This window comes from Hibiscus syriacus, unplaced genomic scaffold (assembly GCF_006381635.1).
Source record: "Hibiscus syriacus cultivar Baekdansim isolate YM2019G1 unplaced genomic scaffold, ASM638163v2 tig00113124_pilon, whole genome shotgun sequence".
NCBI classification, from domain to species: domain Eukaryota; kingdom Viridiplantae; phylum Streptophyta; class Magnoliopsida; order Malvales; family Malvaceae; genus Hibiscus; species Hibiscus syriacus.
The window spans coordinates 368,166-384,270 of NW_024063444.1; the positions used below are offsets into that span (position 1 = coordinate 368,166).

Below are 16,105 nucleotides of genomic sequence, written 5' to 3' on the forward strand. Positions count from 1 at the left end.
GTGCATGGCGACCTGGTAGGTCGCTGGGCGTGCATGGCGACCTACCCCAGGGACTGTAGAGATCACCCTATCTGAGCAATTAATCTGGCGAGGGTACTATCTCGTGAAAAAAAAAATTTCAACGTATTATCTCATTGATTTTACCCTGATGAAACTCTATGTCATTTTGTAATATATACTTTTTTATAATAATTTTATCTAAAAGGAAAGAAAGGGAGATTCTAGAGAAATAAAAAGATCTATTTAACCAATCGATCAATTCGGAAAAAAAATAATAATTGATTAAATATTTAATTTAATTTTTTAAAATATAATTCAATATTAAAAATATATATATAATTTTTAAGAACAAAATGCTTCATTATTCATTAACGAGAAAGTACAAGGATAGAATTCAGGACAATGGATCAAACTACACAACATTCATAACAAGATCTGAGACACACACGAAGTATTCATAACAGGATCTTAGACACACACGAGCAAAAGAAACACACACACACACACACATATGAATTGTTTATGGGGAAATCTCAGACAGTACTGCAATAATTCTTAAGACTAAATCTATGGTTTCCTTGAGCCATTTGAGTACAGAAAGTTTTCCAAAATTCATCGTAGTCGAAGGGTTTGAAGAGCAAACCATGTTTGTCATCCACAAGCTCTTTTGGAACCTTTACTTGGTAGCCTCCTTTCGGGGTTGCAAATAATCCAACACAATACCTTGTGGTGCTCTCCTTCATTATGACACGATGATAAGTAGAAGATAATCCACCGTTTAACAATACCTGCCACAATATGGAGTAGTGTAACAAACGGTTTACGTTCTCCGATGAGGATACTGAAAGAGTTACTCGTATATATGGAGTGATTGAAGTGAGTAGTTATCATTTGACAATTTTATTATTCTACTATTCTATGGTTTACGTCCTCGGATGAGGATAATGGAAGAATTACTCATATATATGGAGTGATTGAAGTGAGTAGTTATCATTTCGCAATTTTACTATTCTACTATTCTTATAAATGGGATAACCCTCGCCATAATTGGAATATACAATTGATGGTTACGTTATTTATGAAGTCGTAACAAATGACTTACGCTGAGAGATTCTCCGACGAGGACGATGAAAGAGTTGGGCGAGGGATTTACATTGATCCATTCTCCATCTTTGTTTTGAATCTCTAATCCATTGACCTCGTTTTGATACAACAGGGTCACCATACTTTGGTCTGCGTGAGCCCCACAGAATGGCAGCCTGCCTTGAGACCCTTCATATTTCATGGCCTTGAGAATATAATTCGTGGACTCAATCAACTCATCGGCGTATTTCTCCACTCCGAAAATCTCCAAAATCATTCTCCTTACCGTCTTCTCTAGTGTTGATGCTAACTTGGTGAAAGAGACCAATGTTTTACTGCCAAAAAAAGAGCAATACTTAATTAAAAAAGGAAAAAGAAGCAAATTCCATAATTTTGCTGTCAAACTAAAGCGTTCTGCTTATATTTCAAACCTGAAATTTGTGTTTCCTTGAGGCCAATAGGTAGTAGTCAGGCCTGTTTCGATGTTTTCGGCGATGTTTGCGGCATCAACGATAATGTTTTCATGCAGTCCCGATTCGACCGGGACATAGCCACGAGCGGGCTTGTCGGAAACATAGAGCTCTTTTGTTTGTAAAGGCAGGTCAAAGACTTCTTCCAGGGCTCCGAATAATGCCTTTTGGACCACCAGGACTCGGTCGAATGAAGCCTCGAAGCAGCCGTACTCTGCCAGTGCTTCCCGAACTCGGACTTTCGCCGAATCCCATTCGGGACTGCCTAGTTTTAGCTCTTGCTCTGAGAAATTAATGACAGGGAGACTAAAAGGAGTTTCTGAACTCATCTTTGCTTTCTTTTTTGTGATGTGAACAATATTGCAAGTTCTACTTTAATTCGAAATAAAAAATTGAAGCTCGACTCAAGCTTAAAAAATATTGAAGTCAAAATATTCTCAGACTTAGTTTGATTGAAACTCAAACTCATATTCGAACCTAGATCTTAATTACATGAAAGTTATATATATATAACACATTATTGATAATATTGTTAATAACTTAATTGAAAAAAAATAATTTTCATATATTATTTTTTTGAGTTGTTCATGAATTTTTTAAACAGTATATCAAATAATTTGCTTTGACTCGTTAAGAACACAAATCGAGTGTCAACTGAACTTTGATTGAATTGAATCGAACTCGAATAACTTACAATTTATCTAGTCTCGTTTACTGCGTAATCTTCATAAAAATCTACCTTAAGTTTGATCGAATATATGATCCCTAATTATTGATACCAAACAAACAAATCCAATAGACATACAAATTTGTTCATGATGACATAAAAGGAAATGGACAGAAATATTTTTTTTAATGTCCATTTCATTTGGAGTTGGTTTGATGTTATTATATATTGTTGGTGGTTGAAATCTCAATTTCAATTTGGTGTCCTTTTTGTTGGACTCGGGCGATATATTAATAAAACAGTTCATCTACTCATTCGAGTCATCGAGTGGTCTCGCTATATGTCAAACGTCGCTCTTTTAGCTATTTATCTTTATACTTTTATTTAACTCATCGTTCAACTTCAATGATAAAAGAGAATATTATTCTTTTTAAAAGTTTTAAGTTCGAGCAGTTGTATCTATAAAATGTGTACGTTATCACAATTAAAAAGTGTTTATAAACAAATATTATCTTATAATCACTTTATATTATTAAAAAAAATCGATGAATTGGAAATTGAAGCTTTTTATACTCCTAAATTGAGCACTTCTAAAATTAAATACTAAAAGTTTACAACTTATATTATGTTCATACCATAACATTTTCTATACCTTAACACAATAAACTATAAGAAAACGACACAAGAAGTACGAAATGTTTTAATTGTCACTATCTTCCATTATTTTAGAAAGTGATATAGACAACTTTACATACAGAAAATTATGCCCTTACAATATAATTAATTAGGATTTTATTAATCCGATTATATAAATATAATTAATTTATTTTTATCTATATGTTAAATATATATTTTAAATATTTTTTTAATAATTTATAATTTTATAATTTATTAAATATTTTTTATTTTTAATAGTATTTTTGTATATATATTATTTTTTTAGTAATTTCGTTTTTCTAGTATTTTTACATTTGTTTTTTTAATAATTTAAAATTTAAAATTAATTTAATTTTATTTTTTTTAAAAAAATTAAAGAAGTCTATGAACTTTAAAAAAATTAATTTGGCCGTCATATACGATAAAAAAAAATTAATTTAGCCCATCAACCATCATGGACTGTCATATTAGCACCGTGCAACATCGATGTAACATCATAAACTGTAACGTCAGTATTGTAACAATTAACGATAAAAAATATTGATCAAAAGGTTACATTGAGTCTGTTTTTTGAATTAAACGACTACGTTAAGTGTAAAAATAATTTGAAAACCATATTAATTTTATATTTTTTTAGAAAAATACAAGAATCTCGCATTCATTTTTGTTTTCATGCAAATAGTGATAGGGTAAATTATATTGTCGATCCATCGCATAAAATCAGATATTCAAATTTTAGTTAATTCAAAAAACCTAGAAAGATGTCAATAATTTTTAGATTTCGTGGTTAAAGTTTTTAGTTGATACACTCTTACTCTTCTAAGTTGTGATTTCAATGATCATTAAGAGTAAATTTTTTTTTCTTCCTTCTCAAAGTAGAAATTATTTAGAAAAATTAATTTTAAAAATAACCCAATAATACCAAAATTTGTATTGTTCCATTGGCACCTCAACCCTTATGGCTGTGTGACAAGGAAAGTCTAAAAAATGACAGTTTAATTTAAGATTAAAGAACAACATAAAATGGAGGTAATAAAAAATGTTATAAAAAACATAATATTTACAATCAAATGCAACCTAAAATATTAGTTTTTTTTTCTTTATATTTTCATCGGACTGAAAATAGTACATTTTTTATGATATTTTTAGTGAACAATTTAAAATATTAATATTTTAATCTTATTTTCAATTACATCTATTCTTTAATCTTAAATTAAAGGCTTAATTATACAAAATGTGTCTAACTTATATCTGTTTTTTTAATTTAGTGTCTAACATTTATTTTATTCTAATTTAATGCCTAATATTTTATTCTATTACTCAAAATGAATTAAATCATAACGAAACTTACTTGATCTATTAGACACCAAACTAAAATTAAATAAATATTAAACACTAAATTAAAAAACAAACATATATTGGGCACTTTTTATACTTAACCCTATATTAAACTATCATTCCTAAAATTGTAACCGCGCTTTGCAGCTAAATTTTGCTCCCTTATCATTCAGATTAATCGCTAGTTAATTAATTACTGTTTACTTCGTTCTTTCGGGGGTTGCTAATTTTGCTCGGAGGCGTGTTTATTCAACGGAGCTACTGATTCCATAAATCTCAAGTCCGCCGTCTAAAATAGTTTTGTCAATTTCCAGATCTTAGTCTTCCAAACAAACAAACCAGAAAGAATATAATTATTATTTAGAGGGCGATGGATAGATATGCAATTACGACGGCGTTTTTGTTGTTTCTGATCGTCGCCGATGTTTCCAATTCTTCTCCGTTTTGGAAGTTTCGGTTCTTAGCAGATGAATCTTCAACAAAGAACGACACGACCGCCGCAGCGCCGCCAGTAATTTCTCTTTCCTTTTCCCTATCTTTCTCAATCATTTATTTTAGTTACTATCGTCGTTTTTTGTTGTTTTCTTCTAGAATTTAGTATTTAACTAAAATTACTTATTGTTGAGATTTTAGATTTCTCAGTCGCCAACCAAGAAATTGGACCCTAACCGGATACTCGATCGAAATTGGATCGAATTCGTTGAATAGAACGAATTCCGCGAATCAACCTTCAGTTGACGAGAAGGATCCTAAACTATCAGATGAACCGGGGAAAGTGATTCCACCTCCTCCTCCTCCTAAAAAGGGAATAGGTATTGGAACCAATTCGAGTTCAACTTCGAATTCGACTAACCATAAAACAGTGGTGGATAACGAGGATAAGAAAAATAATGCAAGTACCGGAAACAATTCGAGTTCAACTTCAAATTCCACTGATGATAAAACATTGGAGGGTAAAGAGGAAAAGAAAAATGATACAGATAGTGCAAAGAGACCTAATAGCACGGGGACTGAACAGACTGATGTGTCAAAGGAGGATGAGAATAAGAAGCCGCCAAAGAAGACAAATGAGGATGGAAATGAGACCCAGTCGGGAATTGTTGAAACTTGTGATGGGGTGGCTAACAGCTGCAATGACGGCAACTGCTTGACTGCCTGCATTAATGGTTTTCAAACCGATAATTCGCATTGCTTTTGAAGCATTCTTGAATTGCTTATTAGGGTGGTAGGGTGGAATTCCAAGGAATAGAAAGCGAGTTAATGCTTACATAGAATTTAAAAATGAGCTATTGATATTTTGCTGTTGCCTTTAGTTGAGAAATGGCATGCATACATTCATTACTGAAGTGCTCGTTGCATTTTTGGAAAATGTTTGAAAATAAGGGTTATGAACTGCTCCATGACTGTCTAGCTATGCATGGGCATGGATACAGGGCTAGGGGTGTTTGTTTACAAATGTTAAATCTGCTAGATTAGAATTAAAAGAAAAACTGGGAAAAGTTGGACGTTTCTTTATGATGCTAGATTAAGGTTGGATGAAGAAGTTCAGTACAATGAACAAATTTATGGATGATAGCTAGCTTCCTTTTTGGTGTTGCCTTGCATGTAGGTATTGTCTTTGACTAAGTTATTAGGAATATTTATAGAAGGTTAATGGTTAGGAATGTCACATTGATGTAATTGGTTAACAATATAGATAATGCAATTCCATGGTTAACTTCCAGCAATATCCTTTAGTTGAAAATACATTTTGAAAGAAACAATGGACAAGTCCATATGAAGGCATCTTAACAATAATATAGTAGTACAATTAGCATAATTTTTTTAGCTAAGTTATAATCAAATTATAATCTTCGTCTATTCATCTATTTGTACGTGTGTGGGTGTATGCAAGGTGACAAAATTTCCACGCATTTCAAATGCTTTGCATGCAATTTCCTAATCACCTAGTGGTTTTAATTGAACAGTTATTTGGGGATAGAATGATCAATTATTTGTTTTGTTTTGATGTTATGCTATATTTTTGCTCCTGTGTTAAGGACTAATGGATCTTAGTATGGATGTTAATTTCAACTGTGCAAGTACTAGGCAGTATTTTTTATTGTTTAATCAGCTCGATTCCCATTCAGTTTTCTTTCCTAATTGTACAAGATGAGGAATCTAGTGAACTTGTTTCTTGTATTGTTGCTTATTGTTAGTATAGAATTCATATAGTAGCGTAGTGGTATATTTCCTGATGACAAGCAATACGCCTGATTTCCTTTTTCCTTTCCAGGGTCCAAACAACGGGTTGTTCTGGTCCATAATAGTGGGGGGGAAAGTTTAAAACTTAATGTTGCGGGTCCCTCTGGGGAATCTCTTTTGAAGGGACTTAAAGTACCAAAACATGGAACTCGAAAGGTATGGTCTTTTCTTTATCTTCTGCTTTGTCATTTTTTCCCCTTCAATAGGGGACATAATAAGATCTATGTTATGTACGAATAAGATTTGCAACATAAAATTTGAAGTTGGGCTTAAGCCAGTGGCTATTTAAACAAAAGCAGTTCTCAGCTAGCTTTCAATTCATTGATTCTACTGAGCTGTTAAATTAGGCATGAAGTGTGTCAATTAATTACTTTTAGGAAGAAGACTTGCATAGCAGTTTCCCTCCTCCCCTTGGACTTAACTTGAAAATATAATTTGTAGTGATAAAAATTGTTTATCTCTAATTCGGCTAAATTTGAGGACATTTAATAAATCATTCCCGAGCTATGTAAATAAAGAAAAGGGGAAAATATGAACTTTTTACTCTGCCTATATTGGTTGACATCTTTGGGCGCATAGAGTACTTTGAAGGATTGATCGATTGTATGCCAAGATTAAAAAGGTTGCTTGTTAAACATCAATATATACTCCCTTATTAGTAGGAAAAGAACAAAACCCAAAACCCCTAACTTAACCATCAAAACTTTCTCAACTGGTTTGGATTAACATCACTTGATACTCCCTTTACTAATAGGCATAAATGGACTTCTTTTTGAGCAATGCATAAGAGGCAATTCAGCAAACAACATAACATCTGTCAATAAGTACATCTTTGGATGTAAGTCTGCGTTAATCGAGTGGTCAAACATGAATGTAAAAGCACATCAAATCCAAAGTTGAATATTAGATAACAGCCCTTGTCAGGCCTTTATATTGGGATGATTGTTTACTGTTTTTCTTAAAGTAACTTTCGTTCATAGGGGATGAAGATAAACACCCTGACCCTTAACAATGTTCCAATAAGTGTCTCGTGCACTTATTTGTATCTAGTGTTGATGTGCATTTGCTTAACCGTTTCCAGATCAATATCCCTTTGACTATTAGTGAGACCGGTGAGCTATTATTAAGTGCTGGAAATGGAGATTGTGTGCTACGCATGAACCCTCTTGCATCCGAAGGGAACCCTTTCTTGAACCTTCCTTATGACAAGTTGCTGACACCAGTAAATGGAGCGTACATCATGATTGCAACAGTTTTAGTTTTCGGAGGGTCATGGGCTTGTTGCATGTTTAGGAAGAAGAGACGGCATGATGTTATACCTTACCAAGAGCTAGAAATGGGATTACCAGAATCCATGGCAGCTACTGAAGTAGAAACAGCTGAAGGCTGGGACCAAGGTTGGGATAGTGATTGGGACGATGACAATGCAGGGAAATCATCAATGGGACGACACAATGTATCGAACATCTCAGCAAATGGCCTCACTACTAGATCGTCAAACAGAGATGGCTGGGAAAATGACTGGGATGATTAAACCTTTTTACCCGGAAAAAAAGAGGGAAGGTAAGAAAGTGCATCAATCGAAGACAGAAGGAAAAGGAATAGATAATACAAAGAACAGGCGACTCGATATAGAAACTGTAAATTGGTCCACACAGTTGCCAACATTACTGATCATCGGAAGACCTCCAATGAGCCTGTGTTTTTCTTTCATTTAGCTGTGGGGATGATGGTGTTGGAGTTTACCAATGAAGTTTTATGTTTTGGTTGTAGAGTAATCACTTATTTGGTATTTGAGGTCGACAAGGATTGAAGTTGGTCCGTAAAGAGTCAGAATATATATGGGAAGATAACACAGTTACTGTTGTTCAATGTATTTGCTTGGAAGGCTAACATTTTTTGGTACATCATTGATTAGAACAATATGAAAGAATCATATTAGCAGAGGCATTATGTGGTATGTATGTAGAATTGAATTGGGCGTGGACTTTAACGGCTAACAATAATAATTGCAAACTAACCTAAATTATTGATGAATATATGCTTACTATTTTCTGTTAAAATTATTATTTATTCACTCTTGCTACTTATTTTTACAATAATTTTATATTTTTTATAATTATCACCTCAATATTAACTAAAAAATGATAGCAATTTTAGTGAATAGATTTTCTTTTCTTTTCAAATTACATGTAAATCAATTTATCTTTTTTTCAGTAGAAAAATCAAAATACAAATCGGGATGTAGTACAGAGATTTCTATAATACTTTTACCTTAAATTGTGCTTATAATAAACAATGTGATTCCAAATTTAAATTTTAGAAATGATATTATTGGTAAAATCACCCAAATGATGATGTGGGAAAAGAATTTCCCAACAAAGGATCATTGAACCTTATTTTCCCGGTTTCCTTGCTCATGTAGAGCAGTGGGAGAAAAAAATTCCCAAATACTCACCATATTATTTCTTGATCTAGGATCATTGCTACAATGTTAAGGAGAGGACGCCAGGAACATTGTGCGACTTTAATTTTTCTGGTGGAAGACGTGGATTATCATACATCTTTAGCTTTCCCAAGGTTGAAGACGAATAGCAATCTTGGAGTTTTCAAATAAAGACTCCATGCAATCCTAGAGTCTTCTAAAGGTCTTGCAACAATTGCCCTACTTTGGGAAATGATGCTCGAGGTGGATTATATTAGGAAATTTCGTTTTTAAAGAAATTATTTTAGCCATTATCCCTATTTTCTCAAGTAGGGTTTTTTTTTTACAATGGATCGGGAAAGATCATGAATCATCTGACGTCTTCATGAAGATACGTGGAAGATTTGACGTCTTTTTAATCCTCTTGCATGACGTTGGGTGCGAAAATGGTGATAACCTTTGTCGATGTCCTTGAACTGATGGAAGAGCTGGTCGAAGATGGTGAACTATTTTTCCGAAGATTTTGGGGATGTTTGTTGGAGCAGAAGGCTCAAGAATTTATACAGACGTCATTGATGAAGCTTGGGAAAACGAAGAAGATAAACACGGGACTTAATACAGGAAGACATCCTGTCTTTCAGACATCTTCCAGAAGACGTCAGGTGACTCCGACGACTTCTAATTGACACTATAACATTCATCCTATTTAAAATAATAATAATATGTCGAACACTCTACATTAATAAATTAATTTCCTCACTGTATTAGCCCAAACAATTTTCTCATATTATTAAAAGAAAAAATCATTTATTCAAAATATGACTCATAAAATAAATAAGAAAATAAAAAATCATTTGATGAAAAAAATTCTGTAGATATATAATGCCATGCTTTCCACTATTAGTACAATCCAATAAACAAAACCAAACTGTGGGATTCTCCTGGCAACATCTACAATGCCATGCATTATATATATGCAATGCCATGTTTGCCACCACAATTCAGAACAAAAGGGCACAGATTAGATGTGGAGCATGAGTAGGGTTAGTGCGCATGTCTGTTGCCTTTGATTGCTCAAAGCTGTTGTTTGCAAATTTCAAGGCTAATCCCATATTTCCTCCCCAAATAAATACTTTCAAACTTATTTATTAATTGAAAAAGAAAATGCTTTACATAAAGCAAACGAGTGCTTTTTCTTCAACAACATCATGTCACGTGTACCCATCATTCAGTTCTTCACTTTTATGCTTGATTTCTCACATTCTCCCCTTGCATTCCTTTGTTTCATTTTCTTCTTATATATTTCTAGGGTAAATTACACCCATGATCACTTAATTGTGACCCAATTCTATTTTAACCATTAGTCTTTTAATTTATCAATTAGATCATTTAATTATTTAATTGTTGTAAATCAAGCCACCAACCGTTAATATTAAATGAAGAAACTGACATGATTGTTAAAAAAATTAGTATGAGTAACACTTAGTCTCAATATTTTACATATTCTATTAATTTGGTTAGATTAAATTGATGGAGGACCAAATGGATTGAAAATATTTAAATAATTAGGTGACCCGATTGACAAAATTAAAATATGAATGCTCAAAATAAAATCAGCTCAGAGTTAAGTGAATATTGATGTAGTTCCCTTTTTTAAATATAAAAAAGTTTAAATTATTAAAATTTGAAGAATAATAGATTCGCGCATTTGATTTGATTTCATATGTTTCATAGTTCCTTATGCAGCCGGTGACAAGGAATCCAGTAGGTGAAAACTCTACGTATTGAAAGGGAAAAAAAAGCAAAAAAAAAAACAAAATAAGACGCATAAAATAGAACGTGGAAAGAAGAAAGAATGGAGGGTAGTTGGGATGGTGGACAAGGCCATTTCATAAAATGTAAACTCTGTTTTTCCTGTAGCACAAATTGGATTCACCGTCACCGGAAACCACGGCGTCGTTTCGATCCCGAGTTACTTACTCGAGCTCGTCCTGGCCTTCAGAAGGGCATTGGATGAGTTCTAAAATGTTCACTACTTCTTCCATGTCCGGTCTATTTGATGGCACTTGAGATGCACATATTAGGCCAAGCTTAATAACCGGAATCGCCTCTTCTGCTGGGAAGTTACCACGAAGCCTCCCGTCGATGCATTCCTCCACCCTACCGTCTTCAAGCGCTCCCCTGACCATGTCACACAGCACCACCACATCGTCCTCCATGTATTCCACTGGCTTCTTCCCTGTTATCACCTCTAACACCAATACACCGTAGCCGTACACGTCGGATTTCTCGGTTATTTTCACCGTCTTGCAAGCAAATTCGGGAGCCATGTAACCGAGTGCACTTTGGATTTTGCTACTTAAAACGCATCTGTCTAACATTGGCAATAGCCTCGCTAGGCCAAAGTCCCCAACCTTGGGCTCGCCAGAGCAGTCTATAAGAACATTAGTTGATTTAAGGTTGTAGTGAATAATGTTCATACGATGCAAATAGGCCAGACCCTTGGCCGTCCCGAGAATTACGTGGAATCGCTGCCGCCACGATAGGCAACTTCTTCCGGGATCATGTAGGTGCTTATACAAGCTCCCACTTGAAACAAATTCGTAAATGAGGAGCTGCAAGGAAGGAGTCCAGTAATATCCTTCAAGAGCTACAAGATTATGGTACCTAACCTTTCCGAGTTTTTTAACGTCCTTTTCGAATTCGTCTTGAGACTTGATCAAACTCGAAACCGTCAGCTTCTTGATGGCAACCGAGCGTCCGTCGCGAAGGATTGTTCGATAAACAACTCCGAACCCACCACGACCAAGCTCACAATCCTTGTTAAGCAAAGCATGAGCACCAGCAGCAAAGTCAGCATCCCCGGAAAACATTACAAGTTTGCCATAGTTCGAATCATTGTTAGGAGAACAACTAAAATCTTCCCCTCCGGATAAGGCGAGAGAAACGGGAGCACTCGACATAGAAGACCGGACATGGATATTGAGGACAGTGATAGCTACTACACCGATGACAATGAATGCCGCTGCACCAATGGCAATGAGGGAAGAGATGCTTAGCACGATTTTCTTTCGATGGTGATTTGGGAAGGAGCCACCGATGGAATCTGAGGAGTTAGGATTGAGGACAATGGGCTTATTATGGACAGCCGGACAAGAGCGATTTACAACCGAACCACATAACGACGGATTTCCAGAGACGGATGAAGCAGAAATGGTGTTGAAGAACCCCCCAACAGGCAGTTCACCATGAAGGTTGTTGTGAGAGACATTAAAGAACATGAGTAGAGAAAGATTAGCTAGCTCTTTCGGTAAGCTTCCGGTAAGGTCATTCGACGACAAGTCTACATACTCGAGGCTGCTCAAGTTCGAAGTGGCAGGAGGGATCGAGCCGGATAGGTTGTTCCAGGATAGATTTCTGCACCATTACAATTGAAATCAGAGCAAAATCATTAAAAGAATTCGAATGAACATAGCTCTAAACGGACGAATCGAAGAGCGAGGAAGAACTTACAAAACTGTTAGTGATGAACAATTCACTATCTGAATTGGAATTTTCCCAGAAAGAAAGTTCATCTGCAACCTGAGTTCCTTGAGTGACACTGCACCACCAAGTTCAGAAGGAATGCTTCCATTCAACAAATTGTAACTCAAATCAATGACTTGTGTGGTCTTCAATTCACCTATACTGTATGGAATTGAACCAAAAAGATGGTTTCTGGACATATTAAAGAACACCAAGCTGCTAAGAACCCCGATTTTCGATCCAATTTCACCATATAAATCATTTGAAGAAAGATCCAGGACCTGAAGGCTCCCCATAAGTTCATTCCCAGAAATCCATGATGGAAAATAACCAATTAACAGGTTCATTGAAAGATTCAATTCCCTCAGTAACTGCAGATTTCCCAAAGAAGATGGAATTCCACCAGAGAAATTATTTGCAGAAAGATCCAAACTTTCAAGGCTTGTCAATTCTCCAATCCAATCAGAAACTTGTCCACTCAAAGAGTTTCCTTGTAAACTGATCGACCTACAAGAAACAAGCCTCCTCATTGAATCAGGAAGAGTACCATACAAATAATTATCACTAAAATCAACATATTTCAACTGTAAACAGCTTCCAATATCACCAGGAATCTTCCCTGAGAATCTGTTGTTTCCGAAATTTATCAGTCTCAAATCATATAAATTTCCAATACCTTCATGAATCTCTCCTTCCATCAGATTACCAAACACATCAAGCGATTTAAGGCTCCTCAAAAACCAAATCCCAGATGGCAACTGCCCCGAGATTCGATTAAACGAGAAGTTAGCTTCCACAAGCGTCGAACATGAGCTCAAAGAACCAGGAAGATGACCCGTGAGCTTGTTTCCCGCAAAAGAAACCGACTTCAGAGACCCAAATTGTGCAAAAAACTTATCAGGGATCGATCCCGACAAGCTGTTTCCGCTCAAATCAATAACCCGTAAGCTTCCGATATGGGAAAGCTCGGAATTTATGGTGCCCGTAAGGTTGTTTTTTGAAAGTGACAAGGCTTGAAGGAACTGTAACCGCAATAAGCCACGGCCGACGTGGCCGGAAAGAGATAAGTCATCGAGGTGGAGCTCCGTGACCCGGTAAGTTACGGGGTCACATTTTACGCCCGTCCAGTTGCAGGGATCGTTGTCGTCGGAGCTCCAAGATTGAAGCTTTGCGTTTGGGTCCTTGAGACCTGCTTTGAAGAAGATTAACCCCAGAACGTCGTCGTTGAAAGCTGGCTGCTGAGAGTTCACCATAACTGAAACCAACGCAAGAAAAGCTAAAACCTTTAAAACCATTTTCCTCCTCCCTCCAACTATATTAGAGAAACAAATACTAAGCGTCCATGCCCGGGTGGTTTTTCTGTTTTAGCTTGAGTTTGGGGTGAGAGAAAGAAGATTTAGAAACCCCAAAGCGAAAACTGGAGGGTAGAAATATAAAATAATTCAAGGTGAGGTGAAAAGGTGGCGGAGGAGAAGAAATAGAGAACCTGGTAGTTGGGGAAGGAAGTAATTAATGACGGAAATAAAGTGTTGTTTGTGGTTGGTGTCTGTACTGTAACTGTCGTGGATATACTTGCACACAACATCATATGTTGGATTTTGCTCATAATTTTACTCGAATTTGTACCCTAACCTCAATGGTTCAATCTCTTGTCGCACTCCTGTTGTTTAATTTCATTTTATATAGTATAATTTACATATTTAACCATTTAAGTTTCACTTTGGTTCTCTTTCGGTCATTTAATGATTTTTTTAAAAATTCATTAACGTTAGGTTTTGATTTCATTTTGATCATTTATTTTTAAAAAATTAATAGTGATATTGATGTGTGAAACTAAAATACTCACTTCTTTATAAAAAAATAAATGTTATGTTTATAATTTTGTTATCTTTTAAACGAAGAATGACCAGAATAAAATTAAAATTTAATGTTAATAATGATTTAAAAAATAATTAAAAATTATAATTTGGTGATTAAATATGTAGTTTAACCCTGATTTTATATTCGGTCAAACAATGATCCTGAAACACTGTAATGGTATGGCAATTTTTTTTGCTTTACCAGTTGAGATGGGGTTATATTTCTGCTTTCTCACTTCTTCTATTGAGAAATGCTAAGGCATGATTGAAAAAGCAAAAGGGATTGCTATAATATATTCTTTCTTTGTAGTTGCACACCGATTCAACTGTGACGTCGTTTTCAAGTCTTCTCTCTCTTTTAAATCTAGAAAAAAAAAAACTGAAATTTAATTAATTTTGATTTTAAGTAATTTGAGATCACTTTACTTTAGCGAAACTCAAGAAAAGGGATAAAAGTGTTGGTGAGCATGCAGACAGCAAAAAGACAACACATGCCTTCCCCAACAAATCGGCTCACCTTTTTCACTTTCACCGGAATTTCTCGGCCGGATCATCACATTTATTCTCTTTCCGTTTCAAGAAAGAAAAACCTAGTACTCGTGTCTTCGGTTTCTGCATCGTAATCTATAAGCTGAAGGATTCTAATTAAGCTTAGTTTCTTAATTAGTGTTGTGCTGTGTTTCTTAATTTGGAGGATAGATTTAGTGGCGTAAATGGCGCTCAATCTCCATCTTTTTGCTTAACGTAGTCAAAGATGTTTGACAATGGCTTCTGGTGGTGGACAATAAGTTATTCAACCGCGTCATACATGCATTAATTTCATACGCTGTGAGGCATTTTCAGCTGTTTTCCATGTCTTTGTTGTTGATTAGTCTGCTCTTTATCGGATTATAGTGAATACAGTGACAAAGGTTGATTTTTTTTATTGTTCAGCCCTATAATAGTCAACTGCAGACAAGAACAACAATGTGTTTCAGTGGTATAATTTTTTTTAGAATTATTTGAGTTCAATGAGTTGGTTGTTTAGAGGGATCGATTAACTGTCTGATATTTATAGTTAATTATTTCCAGGTATTAATACGGTCTCATTTTTTTCCTATGAATGTAATTGTGAAAGCACTATAACTGATTTTAAATATTGGGTATCTATGGTGTAGACAATCAAGATGATAAAAGTATGATTTTATATTAAAATAAATTTATAAAATTTTAAGTAAAAAACAGATAACTAATAAAAATATATATATATATATAATAAATTTAAAATTTTAACTACACCCACATGTTCATCTCCTTTGCATGGCCATAATCAATGTTAATTGCTCTCAAAGCCTCAACTGTGTGTGAAGTGAGAATCACTTGTCCTTGTAGGAGCGATGCAAAATTATTTTTGACTACGTAATCTGTCAGCCTCATAAATTGGCTTCTTCAAGCGTGAATTCTTAAATCAGAATGCCTTCTCTCTCTCTCCGTATATTACTTGTATCGTATGGCCTTCTTTTTTATCATTAAACATCATGCCATGTCTCCGCACATGTTGTGCAGTAAGATCAGCAGAAACAGATACAATACTCGGTACATATTCCACACGTGCTTCTAGTAGTCCAAAACACTGACCTGGTCCAGTTGGCCGAGACCGACCACCATGTTGCTTAGCCGAAGCTTTAGAGATAAGAGTTACCTGCAACGACTCCATCCCAGTCCTCGGACTACAAGATTTCATCATGCAGAAACCTGGATCGGTCACATAATTAATGCCGTCAATGATTAATGATGCTTCTGCAATATTTGTTGCTTGGACTATCTTGCGTGCACCAACAAGGGTGGGCTTGAACTT

The 16,105-nt window shown here is 35.1% G+C and overlaps 3 protein-coding genes across 3 annotated transcripts; 1 reads left to right on the forward strand and 2 right to left on the reverse strand.

The window, feature by feature from the left end:
- Nucleotides 1-533: 533 nt before the first annotated feature.
- LOC120185688 (probable 2-oxoglutarate-dependent dioxygenase AOP1) lies at nt 534-2,370 on the reverse strand. Its single transcript, XM_039189845.1, has 4 exons — nt 2,359-2,370; nt 1,515-1,891; nt 1,103-1,418; nt 534-788 (listed from the first exon to the last, which is right to left on the reverse strand). The coding sequence occupies exons 1-4, from the start codon at nt 2,368-2,370 to the stop codon at nt 534-536; spliced, it is 960 nt and encodes a 319-aa protein (XP_039045776.1).
- Nucleotides 2,371-4,424: 2,054 nt separating this feature from the next.
- On the forward strand, nt 4,425-8,468 carry LOC120185587. The gene is made up of 4 exons (XM_039189763.1): nt 4,425-4,726; nt 4,849-5,381; nt 6,491-6,615; nt 7,541-8,468. The coding sequence occupies exons 1-4, from the start codon at nt 4,683-4,685 to the stop codon at nt 7,991-7,993; spliced, it is 1,155 nt and encodes a 384-aa protein (XP_039045694.1). The 5' UTR covers nt 4,425-4,682; the 3' UTR covers nt 7,994-8,468.
- A 2,227-nt stretch (nt 8,469-10,695) lies between these two features.
- LOC120185785 (leucine-rich repeat receptor-like protein kinase PXC2) lies at nt 10,696-13,882 on the reverse strand. Its single transcript, XM_039189900.1, has 2 exons — nt 12,398-13,882; nt 10,696-12,301 (listed from the first exon to the last, which is right to left on the reverse strand). The coding sequence occupies exons 1-2, from the start codon at nt 13,702-13,704 to the stop codon at nt 10,861-10,863; spliced, it is 2,748 nt and encodes a 915-aa protein (XP_039045831.1). The 5' UTR covers nt 13,705-13,882; the 3' UTR covers nt 10,696-10,860.
- Between the last annotated feature and the right edge of the window lie 2,223 nt (nt 13,883-16,105).